Source organism: Canis lupus, chromosome 3, assembly GCF_003254725.2.
Source record: "Canis lupus dingo isolate Sandy chromosome 3, ASM325472v2, whole genome shotgun sequence".
In the NCBI taxonomy this organism is placed as follows: Eukaryota; Metazoa; Chordata; class Mammalia; order Carnivora; family Canidae; genus Canis; species Canis lupus.
In genome coordinates, this window is record NC_064245.1 from 71,132,493 (window position 1) to 71,152,968 (window position 20,476).

The 20,476-nt window shown below is 49.3% G+C and overlaps 1 protein-coding gene across 5 annotated transcripts in view; it reads right to left on the minus strand.

The window, feature by feature from the left end:
* Positions 1-1,172: 1,172 nt before the first annotated feature.
* The window catches only part of CRMP1 (collapsin response mediator protein 1), a 74,236-nt gene continuing 54,932 nt past the window's right edge, over positions 1,173-20,476 (minus strand). For all 5 annotated transcript variants that reach the window (XM_049108637.1, XM_025437546.3, XM_025437547.3 and 2 more), the window contains exons 7-14: positions 18,630-18,698; positions 17,049-17,169; positions 13,958-14,114; positions 12,536-12,677; positions 11,499-11,669; positions 7,881-8,060; positions 4,757-4,922; positions 1,173-2,235 (exon numbers count right to left, since the gene is read on the minus strand). In XM_049108637.1, coding sequence (XP_048964594.1) covers positions 2,144-2,235; positions 4,757-4,922; positions 7,881-8,060; positions 11,499-11,669; positions 12,536-12,677; positions 13,958-14,114; positions 17,049-17,169; positions 18,630-18,698 — 1,098 coding nt within the window. In that variant the 3' untranslated portion in view covers positions 1,173-2,143. The remainder of the gene's footprint in view (positions 2,236-4,756; positions 4,923-7,880; positions 8,061-11,498; positions 11,670-12,535; positions 12,678-13,957; positions 14,115-17,048; positions 17,170-18,629; positions 18,699-20,476) is intronic.

Sequence of the window (20,476 nt, forward strand, 5' to 3'; positions counted from 1 at the left end):
TGTTAGCCAAACCAGGCAGGTGGAGAATACACTAAAACAATTAAGTAGATGTAGAACCATCCACAGCCATCCTGCCTTGAGTGACAGGAAAACTTAGTCGTCATCAGGAGAAAGGAACTTTGGACTTTGAGCCAACTTCAAGAGTCCTGGATTCAAATACTGGATTTGAATACTGGATTTGAATACTGGATTGGCCTCTTCCTCACTGTGTGATCTTGGACAAGTCACTGAACTCTCTAGGATTCATCTCTAAAAGGGGCATAGTAATAGAGCCCACATCACAGAGCACCTAACATGCAGCCAGTACCACACAGATACTGCCTGCCTCATCACCACCACTATAATCATTATCATCATCATCATCATCATCACCGCCATCACCACCACCTCCACCACCATCACCATCACCATCATCATCACCACCATTATTATCCACCACCATCATGACCACCAACATCACCATCGTCACCACTATCACTACTACTAGTGGCAAATTGGGACAAGCAACTTTGAGTTTTTACTCATGATGTGCATCTGCTCCTGGAACCAGAGGGAAGAAATGTGATGTTTAGAAGGTTGGAGTTCTCAGTCTGAGGTAGACTGTAACCTACAAGAAGACAGTGCACCAAGGATAGGCCAGGCAGGAGGGAATGGACGTGTGCTTTCAAACCATGTTATAGAAGCCACCTACTTAAATAAAAAAAATAAAATAATAAAATAAAATAAAATAAAATAAAATAAAATAAAATAAAATAAAATAAAATAAAATAAAATAAATAAAAAATTAAAATAAAATAAATTGAAAAAATAATAAAATAAAATAAATAAAATTAAAATTTTTTTTAAATTTAAAAAATAAAAAATAAAATAAATAAAATAATAAAATAAAATAAATAAAATAAAATAAAATAAAATAAAATAAAATAAAATAAAATAAAATAAAATAAAATAAAATAAAAAAATAAAAATAAAAGCCACCTACTTTTCCCACCATGACCTCTGGGTCTGAGATCAACACTCCACACCTCATGACTGGCTCCCTCTCCTGTCTCCCCTGCTTCCCCCAGTGTCTACCGAGAGTGAGTCCTGGGAAGCAACTCCAATCATTACAAGGAAGAGTGCTGAGCATTTGCACCTCACCAAGCAGCCACCCTTAAATGAAAGCACTCAAGTTGGGCCAGCAGGCTGTTTATTTTCTTTATTTTTTCACAAGCTTTGAATTCAGAAATAAGAGCCACAATAAGTCAGTTGTTAAGTAAAAATGGGGGTGATTACAAAGGAAAACTTTGTACAAAACTTTAAAAATCTGACTGCCCCGTCAACCACCTCGAAGGGACCAGGAGTGGGGCAACAGGGAGCAGCTGTCGCCCCACTGCTGTCAGCCCTGATGGGGGTAGGAGACCCCTTTCTGAGTGTGAACCTGGCTAGGCCCGAAGTCGGAGCTGGCTGGAAGGACACACAGACCAGAAGACGTCATGGCGAGTCACAAGTGCCACGGAGACCAGGGTTTCTGACACAGGACGTGGATGATGCTTCTCTGCAAGCACTGGAAGGCTCCCCTGCCTCTCTGAGAATTCACAGAAGGTTCTCTCAATGGGAGTGGGGTGGGGAGGGGTGGGGCAGGCTGCCTTCTAAGCATGGACTTGGGGTGGGGGCAATGAGTAAACATCTTCGCATTGAGTTTTGGAGTTGCCCCTGAGGGCTTGAGGTCTCGGCATTGTGTCTACATTGGTCCTCGGCGATGTTCCGTCAGATGCACTCACAGACTTGCATACATAATTCAGTAACATGCATCAACTATCCTAGAACAGCTACAAGGGTGCAAAGGAACCACCCCGAGAATCATGGAGCCTGTGGAGTCAGAAGTGGAGGGGACAGTACAAGACGATGCTAGAACCTGTGTTCACTAAGGAGGGAAATGGAGACCCCATGCTCTGAGGTGGAGTCGGCATGAACACACAACTGTGGGGCAAGGAGTTTCCAAGCAAACACACCACACTAGTACCACTTCTTCCTAAACAAAAGAGGAAAGAACATCATTCAATTTTCCCCCCATCAGTACCAAATTAAACTGCGGTTTCCCAAACCCTGACAGGGAAAGGAATGGACTTTATTCCTAGCTCATCCATCCACTTGTCCGCCTTCAGCCGAGGCTGGTGATGTTGGAGCGGCCGCCGGGGGGCGCCACGATGCGGTGGCCAGTGCGTCTGGGATTGTTGTCATCTATCTGGGCACCTGAAAGAGACGGAGCCCATCACCTGACAGGTTCCACCTGCTGCCCCGGAGGGCAGGGATGCCGAGCCCTTGTCCGGACACGCCCTCCAGCCTCTCCACCCATCCACGGGGAGCTGGGATGGCTCCGCAACATCCATGGGTTCACTGCTCTCAGACCCCGGGGTCACCCTCTTGCAGCCGACTACCCTGCACTATTTCTTGCCTGGCTCCATGTTCTTGAGACAGGTGAACAGAGTGCCTACTGTGTGCAGGCACAGAGTTGATGCTTTAACATACATGGTTGAGTTTAGGGTATACAGCAGTACTATGAAGGGGGTGCTTCTACCCCAAATTTACAGACAAGGAATCGGATACTCAGGTCATGATACTCAGGTCATGCACCCTGGGGGACAGAGCTGGAGTGGGTGGGTGGGCCAGGATTCCAGCCCCAACTGGTTTGTCTCCATAGCCCCTGCTTCTCCAGGAGTCAGAACAACACAGCAGAGCCTGATGCTCCAAAGGTGTTTATGTACGGTATGCATGAGAGTGTGTGTATGTGTGCGTGTGCATGTGTGTGTGCATATGAACTACTCAGAGCTCAGAACTACCCACCTGGTTTGCAATGGCCAGATCTGCGTGGAGGAGAGACATCACTTTTTTTTGTTTTAAATCTGCAAAGCCAACCATTTGTTCCAATCTTACACATTCTTTTGCAGTTAAAGATTCAAAGCTCCAGCACCAAGCCCAGGGCCTGGTGCTCAATAAAATATGTCTTCAGTGAATAACTGGTGACTGATGGACAAAGGTAAAAAGGAGAGCTAGCGTGAGAGGGCTCCAGGGTCCAGTCCGGAGATAGGTTCCAGTACAAGTCATGTCTGGAATCCAGGTGATCTGGAATCAGACCCACCCTTCCCGTGGCCTTCACTTCCTTTTCTGTAAAGTGAGAGTAGCGTAGGTGGAGTACCTTCCATCTCTGCCACTGTCTGATCCCTGAAAGCCACTATGGATGTGGCGTCGTGTGCTGTCTGATTTTCTCATGGTCCCCTTGGAAGATATCACGTCTTTCTGGTAAACCAGGAACTTCCTTAAGTTCCAGAACCAGAAGTCAGGCCTAGTGCTTAATGCCCATTTCTCTCATAATCCTCCCCATCTTGCTGGTTACAGGTCAGCTACTTCGCAAACACCTGTCGGGCAAAAGGACACTAGGGCAGTAAACCACGCTGCACCTCTATAAAGGGACATCATGCGGATATTTAAAAGGCATCTGTGAAATCATTCCTGATGTCAGAAAGCCTATGGTGCTGGTAGTGAAAAAAGTCACCTGTTAACTTGCCCTGAAGCTGGCCGGGGAGGTGCGGTGGGTCTGGGAGAGACGGAGCACCAACCAGGGCACTGGGTGGTGGTGGTGGGACCCTTCCAGCAGACTTTCTATTCAGTGTTTCTGTAGTTCTACGAGAGAAGGGGCTTGCCCTCTGTATTTAATAGCAATGGTGAATCGCACAACTTGAGAAGAGAGGCCTAGTCTGCAAACTCCATGCAATCCCACCCAGGGGCCTTGTCCTGGGACTGTGTCCAGTCCCTGTTCTGTCAACTGAGCATCAGATGAGATACTTGAGTTGTGTTGTGGGTCCATTTGTGGAAAAATTACTAGTTATCTTTAAAGACTGGAATCACACTCAGTGTGTGAGAAAGTCTTGCATGTAGGCTCATGGAAAGTAAAATGAGCTGCACTGGGGACACACGCCCCACCACAGCTTATGTCCCCCCACTGCATAATCGCTGAGACAGACACTCCTCCGATATATGCTCCCACAATTTAAATGGATATTCATCTCTCTCTGCCCCTCCACTCTCTTTTGCCAAGCATACCAGCTTTTGTTTAAATGGCTCTCACTCCTGTTAGGTCAGAGTCTGCAAACCATGGACGATTGACAAAGCTTGGCCGTCGCCTGTTTTTGTATAGTCCATGAGCTAAGAATAGTTTTTTACGTTTTTTAAAAATATTTTTCAATGCTGCATTTGAAATGGCTACTTAACACCCTAAATTTTGCCTCTTGGCTGACAAAACCTAGACTATTTATGATCAGGTCCTTTAAGACATTTGCTGACCCCGGAGCAAAAGTGGGGGCGGCCCAGCTGTGTCTCATTCATCGCCGTACTCCTAGCTCCTAGCCCAGGGTATATAAACATGCCTCGAATACTCTGGGGGACAGAATTCCAGTTCAGCCTCCCAGGCGTGTGCGTGTCTGCCCTCCTGTGACGAGCTGATGAAACTGCAGCGTCCCTGGGGCTGAGGGACCACGGTCAGCTTCACAGGGAAGGTGTGCTTAAGGATGAGCTTGGCCAATTTTTGTGCAGACTTCATAGCCAGGGTCAGGTATCTCTGTGTAGCCCCTGTGGACTCCCTCCGTTTCCTGACCTCCCCCGCCCGCTCTGCCGCTCCTGGGAGGAGAGGTGATGGGGCTCCCCACCCACCCCTTGCTTTCTAAGCTAGTGCCTGCGGGTCCCCTGGGAAGCGCCATGGGCGTGGGAAGCCTCTTACCTGATAAACTGAAGTTGGACTGGTGGAGGTTTCTGATGGGCGGGGGCTGGTGTTTGGAAGGCGAGGACTTGGCAGAGGGAGCAGGAGTTGCATATTTGGGTGTGGCTGGCACCTCGTACACAGGACCGTCGTACATGCCCCTGGGAACACCTTGCAACCCCGAAACCTACACAGAGGGAGGGGAGGGGGACCGATGGGCAAGATGCACCTGTGCCTTCCCACTCAGGCAGGCTGGAGCCCTGCAGCCAGTGACCCGAGGTCAGCTCGGGGACACACGGGTGCATTCACCCAGACACATGCATACATATGTGTGCACACATACCCCTCATGCATGCACCCATTTACTACACACACACACACATGCGCACACACACCCAACATGTGTGCACCCACTTACTCCACATACACACACGTCCATACATGTGTGCACACATGCCCTGCATGCACGCACCCTTACTCCATATACACACATGTACAAACGTGTACACATGTGCACACCCTGCATGCACCCACTTACTCCACATACACACACGTACATAGACACATGCATACACATGTGCACACACATGTGCACAACCCTGCGTGCATGCACCCACTTACTCCACATACATGTACAGACACACATGCATTCACATGCATGCGCATACCACATACATGCACTCACTCCACGTAATGCATGCACAGATGTGCATACACATGTGCACACACACCCCGTATGCATGTACCCACTTGCTCCACATATACATCTGTACACACGTAATTCACACATATCCCCCATGTATATAACCCAACACACATATAAAGACATGCACATACATGCATATATGCACACACACTCAGAGCTTCATACAGGTGGACCCTAAACCCATTTTCAAGAACACTTTCCCTGACATGCCCCACCATCCCCCTCAAGAACCACTGAATTGTCTATGGTCTTGCAGAAGGTGAGCCCAAGACAAGGATCTGGGGACAGCTAGTTTATTTGGGAGGTGAATCAAGAAAGGAGGAGGGGGAGAAGAAGGAAGAAAATTGGGCACATGGTGGGGTGACGGGGCCACCTCTGCGGGCGGCCAGCTCAGGGAAACTTGGAAATGCACATCTGCATTGACCCTCTGGGGGACAGGGCATGGACCAGGGTCTCTATCCCATGGGTTGAGCATTGCCACAGGGGAGCCCTCCATCCAGGACTACTGTGTCTGGCCACCTTTCTGGTCTATTTTTCATAATACCTGCTTCCTGCACCTCTGGGGCTTCCCTCAGTGCCGGCTGGTTCAAAGCTTGCATCCCCACCTCCCCACACCCTTCAGGGACCTACTCCAAGCTCAGCTCAACTCAGCTAGGTCTGGGGCATATCCTGTCCCTAACATGGTGTGGCTCCTATCCTCTGCCCCCAGGCATGTGGGGAAGGAGAGCCCTGGGTGGGGACCCGGCCTTCTGGCTACTGCAGGTGACGGCCTCACACAGGTACCAGGTACCTGCTCTCACAGACATGGCTGCTAATTACAGGCCTCAGGTCCAAACCCATGTAAAGGAAATGAAGCTGGCCAACATGTGTTTGGGCCCCTTAGCAGGTGTCCAGCTGGGAGTTTACACAAGTCTCCTGTCTCTAGCAGCCGCTGTGGTCTCTCGGCCCCCTCGGCTTTCCATGGCCATCTCTCAGATCTGACTTGCTTATTCTTCGTGTCCGTCCTTTCCCCATCTGACGTGCAACGTCTGAACAATTTGGAATGTCTGACCCGGGGTGCTACACCTTATAAGACATGGAAAGACATTAAGCATTATAATGTGAGCCTGAGAGAGTCTGGGGGTGCCAGGAGGTTTCTGGGCTTTTCCATCAAAATTGGTGGTGGTGGCGGCGGCATTTAAGAAGCACAGGAAGAGTGGGACCATACACAGCAGGTGGGCACATGTACTTGTGTACACACACATCCATACGCACACATGTGCACACACGCAGGCATATACACAGCTACACATTGCATGCACACACATGCACATACATCTATGTACACACATGCACACACACGGCAGCAAATACAACACCGACACACTGCATGCACACACATGTACACATGCATCTATGCACACACACATCTGCATACACATGCAGGCATATACACACACGGCATGCATACATATGTACACATACATCTATGCACACACGTGCACATGCACACAGGCATGTACACACACCTACAGTGTGCACACATGTACACATACATCTATGTGTGCACACGAAGGCATATGCACACATGACATGCACACACATCTATGTACACGCACACATGTGGATACATGTAGGCATGCACACATCTATGCACACACATGTATACACTCATGGGCACACACATGCAGGCATATACACACACCTACAGACATGGCATGCAGACATGTACACATACATCTATGCACACACACACACACACACACACATACACACACTTGCTGGCCTTTCCAGCAAACATCAGCCATTTAGTGTGGGAAGCAGGTGGTCATGGTGACAGGAGGGACCCAATGAGGGAAGATGATGGGCCCAGAGGTGGGAGTTTATCTAAAGCGTGAGCAACCTCCCTCTGAGCTGGGCCGGAGAAGGGCTGGCGCCTGCTAGACGCCCTGCCAGGGCCTCCCACGTCCCTGCCAAGACTCTTCAGGGAAAGAGATGTAGAATGGAAGGGTAGGGAGGGCGGGGAGAGAAGAGGGAAGGTTTGAAGGGCATGAGATGCAGTTTTGCCATCCCTCTAGTGTGCTGGGGGTTGTTTGTTTTTACCAGAAGGGCAAAGCCTAATAGGTTCTGGCTTTCCCAGCTGTATGATGCTGGCCAGTCCACTGCTCCAAGCACTGCAGTCTGATCCGCAGGAAGGTCCTGACACTCAAAGATCAGGAGGTGAGGCCCCTGAGATGATGTGGGATGTGCACCCCAGAGCAGCTCAGTCAGTGTTACCCCCACCACCCTCCCATCCCTCACGCGCACACCCCTTTACAGCCTGCAAAATCCTGGCACCTGCACTCCAGCGCCGAGACACGGGCAGGGCAGTGTCACAGCTCACCCGACACAAGAGGAAAGGGATGCTGACGTGGCCGTGACTCGTGAACTCTGCACACACCGGATGCTGGACCCGCTCACCTTGCTCCTGATCCTGACACGCTGGTAGAGATACTCGGGGAAAGGCTTCCGGGGGATGAAGCGGCCCATGCCCTTGTTGACATTAATGTTGCCGTCCTCAAAGACGATCTTGCCCTGGCTGATGACCACCAGCGGGGAGCCGTGGCACTCCATGCCCTCGAAGATGTTGTACTCCACCGCCTGCACGGCAAGAAGCACAGCTGTGCCCTTGCCGCTTTCTGCATGGGCCCTGAGGCTCCCCACGGCTTCCCGGGGCACTTGCAGCACTTGCCCCTTGCAAACCTCTCGTTTGGGGCCATGCAATAGTCCGTTCTCCGTGTCTTCATTAGCATAACTGACCCTCGCCCTTGGGCATTAGGCTAAGGGTGGTTTCATAGACCCAACTAATGTCTGAGGCATCACAAACATGAACGGGTGCCCCCTGTTGTCTGGCAATGTGGCTGCTCTGACTACAATGGGCATTTTTGTGTCTTAAAAAAAACTATCTTCTTGGGCAGTCCAGATGGCTTAGCGGTTTAGCACCACCTTCAGCCCAGGGTGTGATCCTGGAGACCTGGGACCGGGTCCCACATCGGGCTCCCTGCATGGAGCCTGCTTCTCCCTCTGCCTGTGTCTCTGCCTCTCTCTCTGTCTCCCTGTGTGTGTGTGATGTGTCTCATGAATGAATAAATAAAATCTTAAAAAAAATATATCTTCTTTAGGGTAGTTTTCTATAATTAAGTTACTGGGTCATGAGCTTTTTCAGGGCGCTTGTTGCATATTGCCAAGTGACTTCCCAAAAGCATCAGACCAACTGAAATTATGTCGGCAATGGGGAGAGCGATACCTCATTGATTTCATGTCCATGGATTCCCTTCCAGCTCTGAGTGTGGTCACTTTTATCCTTCCTTCCTTCCTTCCTTCCTCCCTCCCTCCCTCCCTCCCTTCTCACTCCTTCCCACTGTCCCTTCCTCTCTCCCTTCTTTCCCTCCTCCCTCACTCTCTTTTTGCTAATTTGAATGACAAAACACGTTCTTAAAAACACACATTCCCTTCATAATCGCTAAAGGGAATGTAACTACCACTAGCCAGCTGTTTCTTATTCTTTAAAAAGTAGGTCATCTACACGATAGAAGAAAAATAAAAAAGCACAAACGATTTTTGATTTTAAAAAGTAGGTCTCTCTTCTACCTTAGACTGAAATATCTGCCTTAAAGACATTCTTCTGAGCCCCCAGATATTTTCTGAGCATGAATAACTGTCTCAACCTTGCAGCAGCTCTGTACTGATGGCTTTCACCTGATTTTTTTCTCCTGCGCTCAGAGACTGTTCCATATGGGCACAGGTACCTGGATTAAAAATCTTAACACTCTAAACCATGGAACCATATTCCCTCCTATGGCAGTATAGTATCATTCCCAGAGATTGATAACTGGATTGTTTCCTTGCTTTTGCTAAAACCCATACTGAACCACACTTCTGTGTGTCCACACTGGCATGTGTTAACATCTTTCTAGATGTAGAGTTTGGGGCTAAAGAGTAAATGGATTTTAACTTTGATAGACTTGTCCTCCCTTGCCTGTGCCCCGTGATCTGACCCCACCTGCATCCCATTAACCACCAGCATCTCAATTGCTGCATGGGTGAGAAATAGCATCATACTCTTGAGATTTGGATTTGGTTAATTATAAGTGAGACTGGGTCTGTTTTTTTTTGTTTTTTTTTTTTTAAAGGTATATAAGTTGTTTGTATATTTCTTCTTGTGTAACTGTGTCTTTGTACACTGTTTATTTATTAGGCACTTGGTATTTTTCTTACTGGTTTCTTAGACGTTTGATGTTAAGGAATTTATCTGTTTGTCCTATCATCTGGCTGTCTGTCCTCTGCCTTGTGATCTCATATAAGATAATTATTATTATTATTACTATGGCATATTATTTTATGCCATACAGAGGGGTTTTTAATTTGTACACGGTGCCCACAGAGGCCAATCTTCCCCTTTACACTTTCTTAAGTTTTGTGTCTAGCTTAGAAAGATCTTCTCCCCTTCAAAACTATCATTTCTAAAAACATACTTTATTCTAGTCCTTTGGTAACTTTCATTTCAACCTTTGATCCATTCTGAGGGAAATAGCACAGCAGAGGTCAGGCCATCGGGGCCAGATGTTGGGACCCACCGGCTGATAACCACCTCTGTCCAGCTAATCTGAATGGTCTCCACATTGTAAACCAAATTCTTACGTGTGGTCAGGCTACTGCCTGGCTATCCCCCTGCCATGCCAACAGCAAACTGCCCTAACAGTTGTAGCTCTACAACCAGTTTTAAGAACTGGGATGAGCAGGGCTTACCCCTTAGCTTTCTAGAAATGTTTGACTATCCTCACATTTAGCACCTAGGACCTCTGTTTTCTAGCTAAACAACAATTCCATTGAGTTTTCTGATGGGAATACTTCAAACTTGTAGATTAAATTAGCAAGAATTGCTATGTTCACTCTACTGAATCATGTTAGCATAAAAGAACTTGTGTTTATATGTCTTTAGTTTTTATTGTTACTAGAAACAAGATATTGATTTCCATTCTATTTTTTCGAAGTGTTTTTGAATTAATTACTTCATAGAAAAGCTATTGATTCTTTACATTGATTTGTAATCAGCCAATGGGTTCTCTTATCACTTCTGATGGGTTTTAGGAGTATCCTTGGGGTTTCAGGAAATAATTAGATCCACACACAGCTGCTAATACTGAGCCACACTCTTGGTTTGTAGCTGCCTCCCAGGATCCAGGCATATGGTGTGCTCTCAGTTATAACATTTCCTAATCTAATGCTTCCAGTATCACCCTAAAGTGACCCACTGTGTGGTGACTTACAGCCCAAAGCCCAAATATGGGGTATGTGATGCCCAAAAGGTGGTGAGGAAGCAAGCCCTACCAGTTGAAACTGGCCAACCTCCCAGCTCAGCTTACTCAGTCCTGCACGGCCCGCAACTCCTCATGCTGGAAGAACATGGCATGTGCCATGTGGCGCTCCTAACTGGGGAGTTCTTATGTGGCTCAGGCTTATCCCCTACAGATGTTACATTCGATGTCTCACAACTACATGGAGATTTAAAAACTTTCATTTCTGAAAGGTAATATGTGAACGATGTAATAATTCAAACAGTACAAAGGACAACAATTAAACAGAACTGCTGCCCCCATCTGGGAGCCCTAGGTCCCTCGTCCCCACCCCAGAAGGCAGTTATTATACTTCAGTTCTTTTGTATCCTGGAAAAGACAGACTGACACTGACAAATGGAGAATGTGTTAATATCCATGAAGAGATAATCCTGGACCTAATACTTCTCCTCTGAGCCTGTGAATGCATGCATCTAGGGCAGGCACACTGAGAGAGAGAAACTGAGGCAGAGAGAGGGAGAGAGAGAACACATTCAGTTGCACATCAGCAGCTTAGCTGCGTCTGCTGGAAGCCAGTCCCTCCAACTGGCAGAGCAATGTGAATGACTGAGTCATGCCAGGTATCAGATCACATCCTGGTTGGAAGCTTCATAAATCATCTCTAACTAGAGGCTTCTAAGGTGGTTGCAAAGCAAAGGTCGCATATCCAAATCAGGAGCATCTCGGACAAGCCAGGACTTACCGACTTGTGACTCTTGGCTGTTATGGTCTTCACCTTATCAGGGTCCCAGATGACTACATCAGCATCTGAGCCCACTGCAATCCGCCCTTTCCTGGGGTACAGGTTAAAGATCTTGGCTGCGTTGGTGCTGGTGATAGCAACAAACTGGTTCTCGTCCATTTTGCCAGTAGCCTAAAGGCAAGATCCACAGATAAGGAGAATGTCCCATAACAGGGCTGGGGGAAGAGCAGACAGGCACAAATCCAGACCTGCCGACAGGAGTCCTTGAGAGAAGTCTGGATTTTTCTCCTCCCCCGCTGCAAATAGGCCATCATGAAAGGGCACAAAGGCCTGGCCCCATCAGAACGGAAGTGCAATTGACCGCTCAGAGGTATACTGACATCTGCTCAATAACCACTGTGCCATCTTGTCAGTCCCACTGGGTCCAAGTTTAATAGAAAATAAAAATCTTAGGTTCAAGTCAGGGACCAGAGTGTGACCTGGGGCTTCCTATTGTGACGCGACAAGCACCCTCTGTATTCAACCCCAAACACACACACGGTTTACAAAGTCATCTTTACAGGAACTGAGATGTGGTCAAAACAAAGCTAAAGAAAATATTTTGCATCCTTAAAGAATAAAGGGGAGCTGTCATGTCTGTGCTGCTTTGTTAAGAGACACGTTTCCTCGCATGCCCTCCTGATGTGTTCTGCACCTGCATCAAAGCAAGGAAGGGAGGAGCTTTAAGAATCAGCTGTGCAGAGGCACCTGGGTGGCTCAGTTGGTTGAGCGTCTGATTCTTGGTTTCAGCTCAGGTCATGATCTCACGGGTGGTGGGACTGGGCCCCACACTGGGCTCCATGCTCAGAGGGAAGTCTGCTTCAAGATTCTCTCCCTCTGCCCCTCCCTCTACTCACTCTTCTCACTCTCTCTCTCTCTCAAATAGATAAATCTTAAAATAAAAGACAACCAGCAATGCGCAAAGTGCTAGCTTTTGAGGGGCCAGGCAGGGAGCTTCTAGAATGTTCCTGGGGATAGAAAAACAAGGAACACCTTACCACTGCTTTGTCCCAGACAACAGTCATCCGCTCTTCTATCCCATTGACCCCCTCTGGGATCAGAGTGAAGTTATCCTTGCCCACTGCTTTCTGGGCAGTGCTGTAGGGACAGTGGCCGCTACCTGTGACCTGCAGGTCTCCACTGTAAGGATGAAAACAAGGTGGGGATCAGACTTGAGTTTCAGGTTGAATTTCAGGCACCCAATGTACGCTGTGAAATGAAAACCCCAAGAGATTCTGGGGAAGGGATTTGGGGCACTTCATGGGTATCAGTGAGTGACACTGGAAGGCCCTTTGGGGGCCTGTGTCTTATTGGGAAAAGGCTCAGTCAGTGTGGGCTCTGGGCTCTCTGAATAAGACTCCCCAGGTGGGCCTCCTCTTCCTCACCTGGAAGAGTGGGCATCCACCCAAACAAGGTGCCAAGTGAGGTTCAATGAGGGGTGAGGCCATATCAGGCTTGGCCTTGGAGACTTGTGGAGACTTGTGTTCAATGCTAAGAGAAGAGGATCCTGGAAATCTCCAGGCAGAGGAGTGGCTTGGTCTGATTTGGGTTTTAAAATCTGGGTGTTTGTTGGGTATAGACTGTATCATGTTAGGGGCATGGAAGGAAGAGCACAGAAACAGGCCTATTGGAGATGAGCCATGACAGTCATCGCCAAGGGGGCAAAATGTGGTCAGATCCTGGGACCTTTGGCCTGTTTCCTGCCATCTTCAGATATGGGCAAGACTGTGGGAGCAGCAGCTTTGTGGAGGAGATGGGGAGTCTGTCTGGACTTGGATCTGCCCACCAGACATCAGTTTGCAGACGATGAGTAAGCCTGTGGATAGTCAAGTCAAGTGTTTCTGCATCATTTGGGAGAAAGAAATCTCCATGGTAGGTTCACATCCTCACCCCCATGGGGCTCCTCCAAGGCTAAGACCAGAAGCCTGGACTTATCCCCAATCCAGCGAATTCCTACTAATCCTCTAGCTTCTGGCCTGATGTTGCCTCCCCCATGAAGCCTTCTACAAGTTTCCTGGTTCTGAGCATGTACCTCTGCTTCCAGAGCAGCCTGCACACCTCACCACTTAGCCTTCTCTTGCGGCTTAAGTGTTCTTCCCTCATGGTGGCCAATAGAAGGGAAGGGACCAAGGTGGCTGTGCTCCTACTGTGTGCAGGTACCCAAGAGGTGCTTTGCAAGTAACAGTAGCCACTTGCTGAACCCTAGATTCTAGGCCATTTTCTTACACTGTCACACATAATCAGCTCCACAGTAGGTACTATGTTCTCCTCCATTTTGCCAATGAGTAAACCAAAGCAAAAAGCCATTCTGGGTTATGTGACAAATACAGGGTGAATCTGGATTCTCGTTTCTAATCCTGGGTGCTTCCCAATATCCCACACTATACCCAGTATCGCCCAGCCACCCCCTCGGCTCTCACCAGGCCAACAGGGAGGTCAAGTAGTCAGGTGTGGTAGGGTCTGGGCTCAGGGGAGGGGAGGTCACGAAGGCCGCTGCCTTGGCCCAGTTCTTGCTCCAGTAGTGGGTGCCATCAGTTCCCAGGCTGGCAGCGATGGGCTCGCCGAACACGAGGGGGCCTGTAGGGGCAAACACACAAAGGTGATGGTCTTTTGAGGAGGGTCTGGGGGCACGAAAGTCAGAGGGTCAGAGACAGGAGAACGATGCTCTGAGGGGCAATAGGTTGTCTGCCCTTCTTCCCTGCATCACCACACAGCCCAGTGACCCCCCGCTGCCAGGCGCTGGGCACCGGCTGACCCCAGCAACCTCCCGGACTGGTAATACTTTTCGGATTTGAAAAGGACCATTATGCCCTTTGGCAGATCTGTCAGTCCAGGCACAGGGATGGATTGTGCTGTCTCAGTGTGGAGTCTACCAGAAGCAGATCTTCAAGTTCAGGAGTCAAGTTCAAGTGTCTTACTTGGGAGGTGATTCCAGGTGGCACTGGTGGGGGATTGAGGAGGTGACAGAGAAAGACGTCAAGAACAGGTGAGTTATGACCAAGTCACGGCCATGGGCACCTGCAGCTTGGGGCCACTGGGGCCTTGGGGAGACTGCTGACCGCACCTCGGGACCGTGCCACCCCCAGGGAAGGGAGCCGGGCGGTGCATCCACCAACCCACCGCGGGAGGGCTGCTGCCAGAGCATTCACTCTCGGAATCCCAGGCTGCCTTCCGAGGAGCAGGCCAGAGCAAAGCCCACAGGCAGAGCCTCAGATCCGCCCGCGGACAGATGCTGCCGGACACCGGCCAGCAGCACTGCCACAGCTGTGCAAGGCCACCCGGCTGCGGCAGCTTTGAGCTCCGGCGATCTGGCTGTCCGGGAGCACGTCCTGCAGTGATGGGCATGTTCTGTACCCGTGCTGCCCAGGACGGCGGCCACTAGCCTTCTGTGCCTCTCGAGATGTGCAATGTGGCTAGCACAACCAAGGAAGGCGTTTAAAATTGTATTTAATTTTACTTAATTCAAATTGAAACAGGGCGCCTGGGTGGCTCAGTGGGTTAAGTGTCTGCTCAGCTCAGGTCATGATCCCTGGGTCCTGGGATCAAGTCCCCCCTTGGGCTCCCTCATGGCAGGGAGTCTGCTTTTCCCTCTCCCTCTGCCCCTCCCAACCCCCTGGCTTGTGTTCTCCCTCTCTCTCTCTCCCTCTCTCTCTCGTAAATAAATAAACAAATAAATAAATTTTTCTTAAAAAATTTTAAATCGAAACAGCCACATGTGACTGGTGTTCACCATATCCCTCCGTGTAGCTGGGACCTGCATGCTAAGTCCCCTGCGTGCTCACGACTACTTCAAGATTCCTGTCACTGCTCTGAGGCTCCGTTTCCTTATCCTTAAAATGGAGCCAGTCCTAAGCAAGCTGCGTTATACGAGAGCACTCTCTTTTAATGCCTCTGTTTGTCAGTTTTCCCTTAAAAACACCAGAACAAGGGTCAAAGCTGCTCTGTCCAACACGGTCACCAGGAGCCACATGTGGCTGTCAGGCACCGGATGCTGGGGTTGGTCTGAATTGAGATGTGCTCTAACAGTGGCAGACACACTGGATTTCAAAGACAGCACACAGAAAATAACACAAAATATCTGATATTTATGTATAATTACATGTTGGAATAACAGTTTGGATATATTACGTTAAAATATATTATTTAAGATATTTTTAAAAATACACTTAGTAATACTTTGCATATAGGGCTCCCGGGAGAAATAAGAAGCATGACGTAAGCAGTGGATGCTCAATTATGGTTGCTGTGTTGTTGCTGACTTCTGTCTGGCCCTCCGCACTGACCCACAACTCCCTGGTCAGCCTCCCATGACACAGAGAGGGAACAGTCCGGCCTCGTCCAGGTGGTGAACGTCCTTGGCGAATGTCCACCAGGATAAGGACTCCAGCCACTGTCTTTGTATAACATGCTCTACCCCTCTTCTGTCTGTCATTCTCTCTCTCTCCCCTTGAGTTTGGGAAGGAAGCTGCTCTGGGGACCTTCTTCATTCTTGGTCTGGTGACTGTTTGGGGACTGTGCACCTGTCGAGAAGTCCTGAGGCCTGCACTTGGGCCCCTGCTCTGAGCCTCCTGCAGATAGAACACACCCACTGAGGCCTTCACAACACTCCTCAGCACTGCAGGCAGCCTGGTACTGGGGCCTCACTAGGGAGGAGAGGGTACCAAGGTAGGACGTGAATGGCCAACCTGGAGCTGAGAAGGGTATCAGCCAACACTCATGGAGCCCTGGGGTTTCGCCAAGGACTTTACAGCTATGAGCCCATGAGGTCCATTCAGAGACAAAGCAGCAGATGCTCAAGCGGTTAAGTATTGCATCCATCTTCGAGCTGGGTGGCTGGCTTCCTGGCCCACACTCACCTGATGTCCAGCACGGGGCTGTGCCCAGACCCTCTGGCCCTCAAAAACCTTCTTCCTTCCCAACCCACAGCCAAGACTGTGCAGACCTCACAGTTGTCCCTGGATGCAGGCACCAACCATGGGGCCCTAGACAAGGGACCCAGGATGAAATAAGTACCCAGAGGGGACCAGAAAAAGGGTGGGAAGGATCCCAGAGCTGACACAGCCCGGCCCCATCACTGACTTGAAGTGACACCCAGAACAGAACTGGAACCATGCAGAGCTCTTTAAAATACATGGTCTCAGGGGTATGTGGGTGACTTAGTTGGTTGAGCATCCAACTCTTGATTTCGGCTCAGGTCATATCTGGGTCTTTAGATCAAGCCCTGCATCAGGCTCCATGCTGGGTGTGGAGCCTGCTTAAGATTCTGTCTCAGTAAATTAATTAAAATAAAATAAAAAGAAATAAAATAAATAATAAAATAAAATACATGGTCTCATCTGATCCCACAAGGTGGGATAATTCACCTATGGAGCTCAGAATGCTAGTGTCCGGCAGGGTGTCTCTGCCCTGGGCAGGGACCCCACCAGTGAACTTGACCCTGCTGGACAACATATAATTCCCTTCCTTATGGCCCAGCTGCCCCACAGGAAGCCCATGCGCTGGGCTGCCTACCTTTCTTCCTGGCCAGGGTGATGATGTCCGCTGCGCTCTTGCTCATCACCTTCGTGATGTACACCGGGCAGTTGATCCGGCCAGCGATGGTGATGGCCCGAAACACGGCCTCAGCCTCTAGCTGGGGACACGGCAATACACGGGTCACAGGAGGGAGGGGCAGAGGCAGTACCACCCCCCAAGGTCCCCAGGGCTCTCCCTAAATCAAAATCCTTCAGTTTTCTTTAATTAAGTATGGCCAGAGGCAAATCTATTGCATCAAAGGAGAAAAATATTAATTTCTAAAAAGAAAAGAAAAACTAAGTCAAAACGTATCTGGTTAGAGGGCTGGAAGGCAGTTATATTATGCTTGCTTGGGAGTATGCTGCATGTTCTGTTAGAAGGGGACAGGCCAGGCAGGATAAAGCATCAAAAGGCCCATAAAATCGTCCATTACTTATAAATGCCTGAGGTAAGTGAACGCATGTGTCCAACATACGTTCCTTCGTGCATTCAACAGCCACAAGAAACCGCTTGCTGTTTGGCTTGGTCTCTGCTCCCTCTAGACCTGTGTTTCTCAAACAAAAGGAGCAGATACATGTTTTGTATTGCTTTGTTTTTAATTTCCAGTCTGGTGATGGTCCCACTGCTGGGGACTGGCACTGGGTCTGAGTGCAGCCAAGGGGGTCCCCACCCCTCTCTCCCAGGTGGACACACTGGTCACACGCCTGGAGACAGGGCAATGTCCATGTGCTAGAAGGGTTTGTAAACGCTGTCTCAGGTCTGTCCTGATCTCACAAGGGACCAGGAACACCCCTCAGGGGTCGTGGAGCTCCCGTGCAGAACAATGCACCAGATCAGGGTAAAGAGTCTATCAACTCATGTGTTGTGTCCTCAGCATCCAGCACAAGGCCAGACCCACAGAAGACACACAGACACACACAGGCACACTCTCTGCCCATCATTCCCAGGGAAATTCATCCATGCTCTGGTCTTAGAACACAGTGGGCAACTTGCAGGGGAAGTTGTTTTGTCAGTTCTTTTTTTTTTATAATGTTTTTTTTTAAGATTTATTTATTTAGTTTCATTTATGATAGACACAGAGAGAAAGAGTGAAAGAGGCAGAGACACAGGAGGAGGGAGAAGCAGGCTCCATGCTGGGAGCCCGACGCGGAACTCGATCCCAGGACTCCAGGATCGCACCCCGGGCCAAAGGCAGGCGCCAAACCGCTGAGCCACCCAGGAATCCCCCTGTTTTGTCAGTTCTAAGTCTTGAACATGCAGCTTCATTTTCCCATCACCAAATATACAAGGTCCTTGGTGAGGATCTTTCTATACAGTTATGACACTGAACTGTTTGTGGGACCTTGAGGTGATGCTCCTGGGCCCTGGGATAGGCCTTTCCCTGGCTTCTCTGATTGATCCCCAGGCCCCAGGGCTCCCAAGTCAGAGGGCAGACCCCAGGAAAGGCCATGTGTGCTGGGATGCTCATGTCAGGGGAATGGGGATGGAGACGAGGGCTCTGGCCCGGCTGTTCCAGCTGGAACAGCATCTGGGGGGCCTTCAGAGAGGTCAGTCACACCCCAGGGGAGGCTCTGTTACCTCCTCAGGTCTGCTCAGAGCATGGCCCTCAGGACCCGTGATGCCCATCTCCAAGATCCGCTTCTGTTCCTGTAAGACAAGAGCGCTGAGTCAGAGATTGTAGAATGTCAGCCGGGAGAGGCCAGTCTTCCAGCCCCCTGGTTAGGCAGATGGACAGCTGAGTCCCAGGGGGGTGAGTGGTCTGCAGGAGTCCAACTTGGGCTGCGGGGTGATCCAGCGCTTCTCGACTCCTCCACTACACCTGCCCCATTCCGCCCTTGCAACTCTGGATATCTACACCTACACCTGCTCTCTATTCGGTGCCCCAACACCAGTGACAGGTGGGGGTGGAAAGAGATGAGCTCTAAAGACCACCTACTGCCTTGCCAGTCTCTGAATCTGCTGCAGGCCTCTCCTGGGGGAAGAAAGGTAGTGTTTGGGTATTGCAAGAATGTTGAAATCAAAATTCCTATACTGGAGTCCAGCCACAGAACTGGCCATCTCTGGGACTTTGGGCAGGTTGGTTAAACTCTCTAGCCTCAGCCTCCTCTCCTTCATGCTGGGGACAAGAGTGCCTGCATGTTACAGCTTCTACAATGAGGCAGTGAGGGCGCATGTGTAAGATGCCCTCACAGGACCTGTGTACAGCAGAGCTCGCTAACCGGCAGCGGGCTCTCATTACCCCTCTTCCTGGCGCCGGTCATTCTAGCAGGAAGCCTCTCCCTCAAGCTTGTCATATAGCCTGGAAATTGTTCCCTGTGCTAATGCCCCAGATTCAACCCCACTTGCTTCATGCTTTCCTTGCCAAAGGAATACTATAATTTCTCAAAAAAAATTTTTTATATTGCCCAGATGTCAGCTGTGCTAATTGTCACTGGTACAGTTTCTGTAGTGTTCTTGGGCACATCTCTACCACGAGCCCCCAGCCCTATCAGCCATGAAAAAAACCCGACATAATTTCAACTGCACCTCTGGTTATTAAGTTTGAGTGAATTGTAAGAATGTAAACTAGAAGCAACATCAAGCTCTAAGAGCTGGGCTGGATTTCAGCTACAGAAGATGCTGTTTACAAAGCATTTCTGCACACTGTTTACACCATGACTTCACAATATGGAGAGGGATCCCTCTGCAAGATTGTTTAACCGTCTGTTACTATTTCTGTTGGAAACAAGGCAGGAAACAAAGAAGGGAGGAGGGAGGAAGGACACAAGATGCTATCATGGAGAAATACACAGATCACAGAAAAGACTGGAGCCGGGTTTCCAGTTAGAGATGGCGGACTGAGCACATGCGTTCTTTTTGCTCCCTTCTGAAAACCCCAAAGAAATGACAGGAAAGGTCTGCAAAAGCCACAAGAATGCAGAGAAGACAGTAAGAACAAAATTTTGGAAACTGGAAAGCAGATGAGAAAAAGGTAATAGATTTATTGGAGCTGAGAAAGCTAAATCCTACGTGGGCAGTAAGGAACCCTGAGACACCCCTGATGTAGAGCCCAGGAGCTGGGGGCTCCCAGCTGGACGTCTCACACGCTGCTCATGGGCGTGTAGGGTTGGTTCATTCTAGAGAATGGTTTAGCAGTTACAACCGAAGCTGAATATACGTGTACCCGCCAGCCAGCAATTCCACTCCTGGGTAGACACACACAATGCCAACACAGGTTTAACAAAAGACTGAACAAGAATGTTCACAAAAGTTTTTTTTTTAAGATTTTAGTTATTTATTCATGAGAGAGAGAGAGAGAGAGAGGCAGAGACACAGGCAGAGAGAGAAGCAGGCTCCACGCAAAGAGCCCGATGTTGGACTCGATCCCAGGACCCCAGGATCATGTCCTTCGTCAAAGGCAGACGCTCAATCGCTGAGCCACCTAC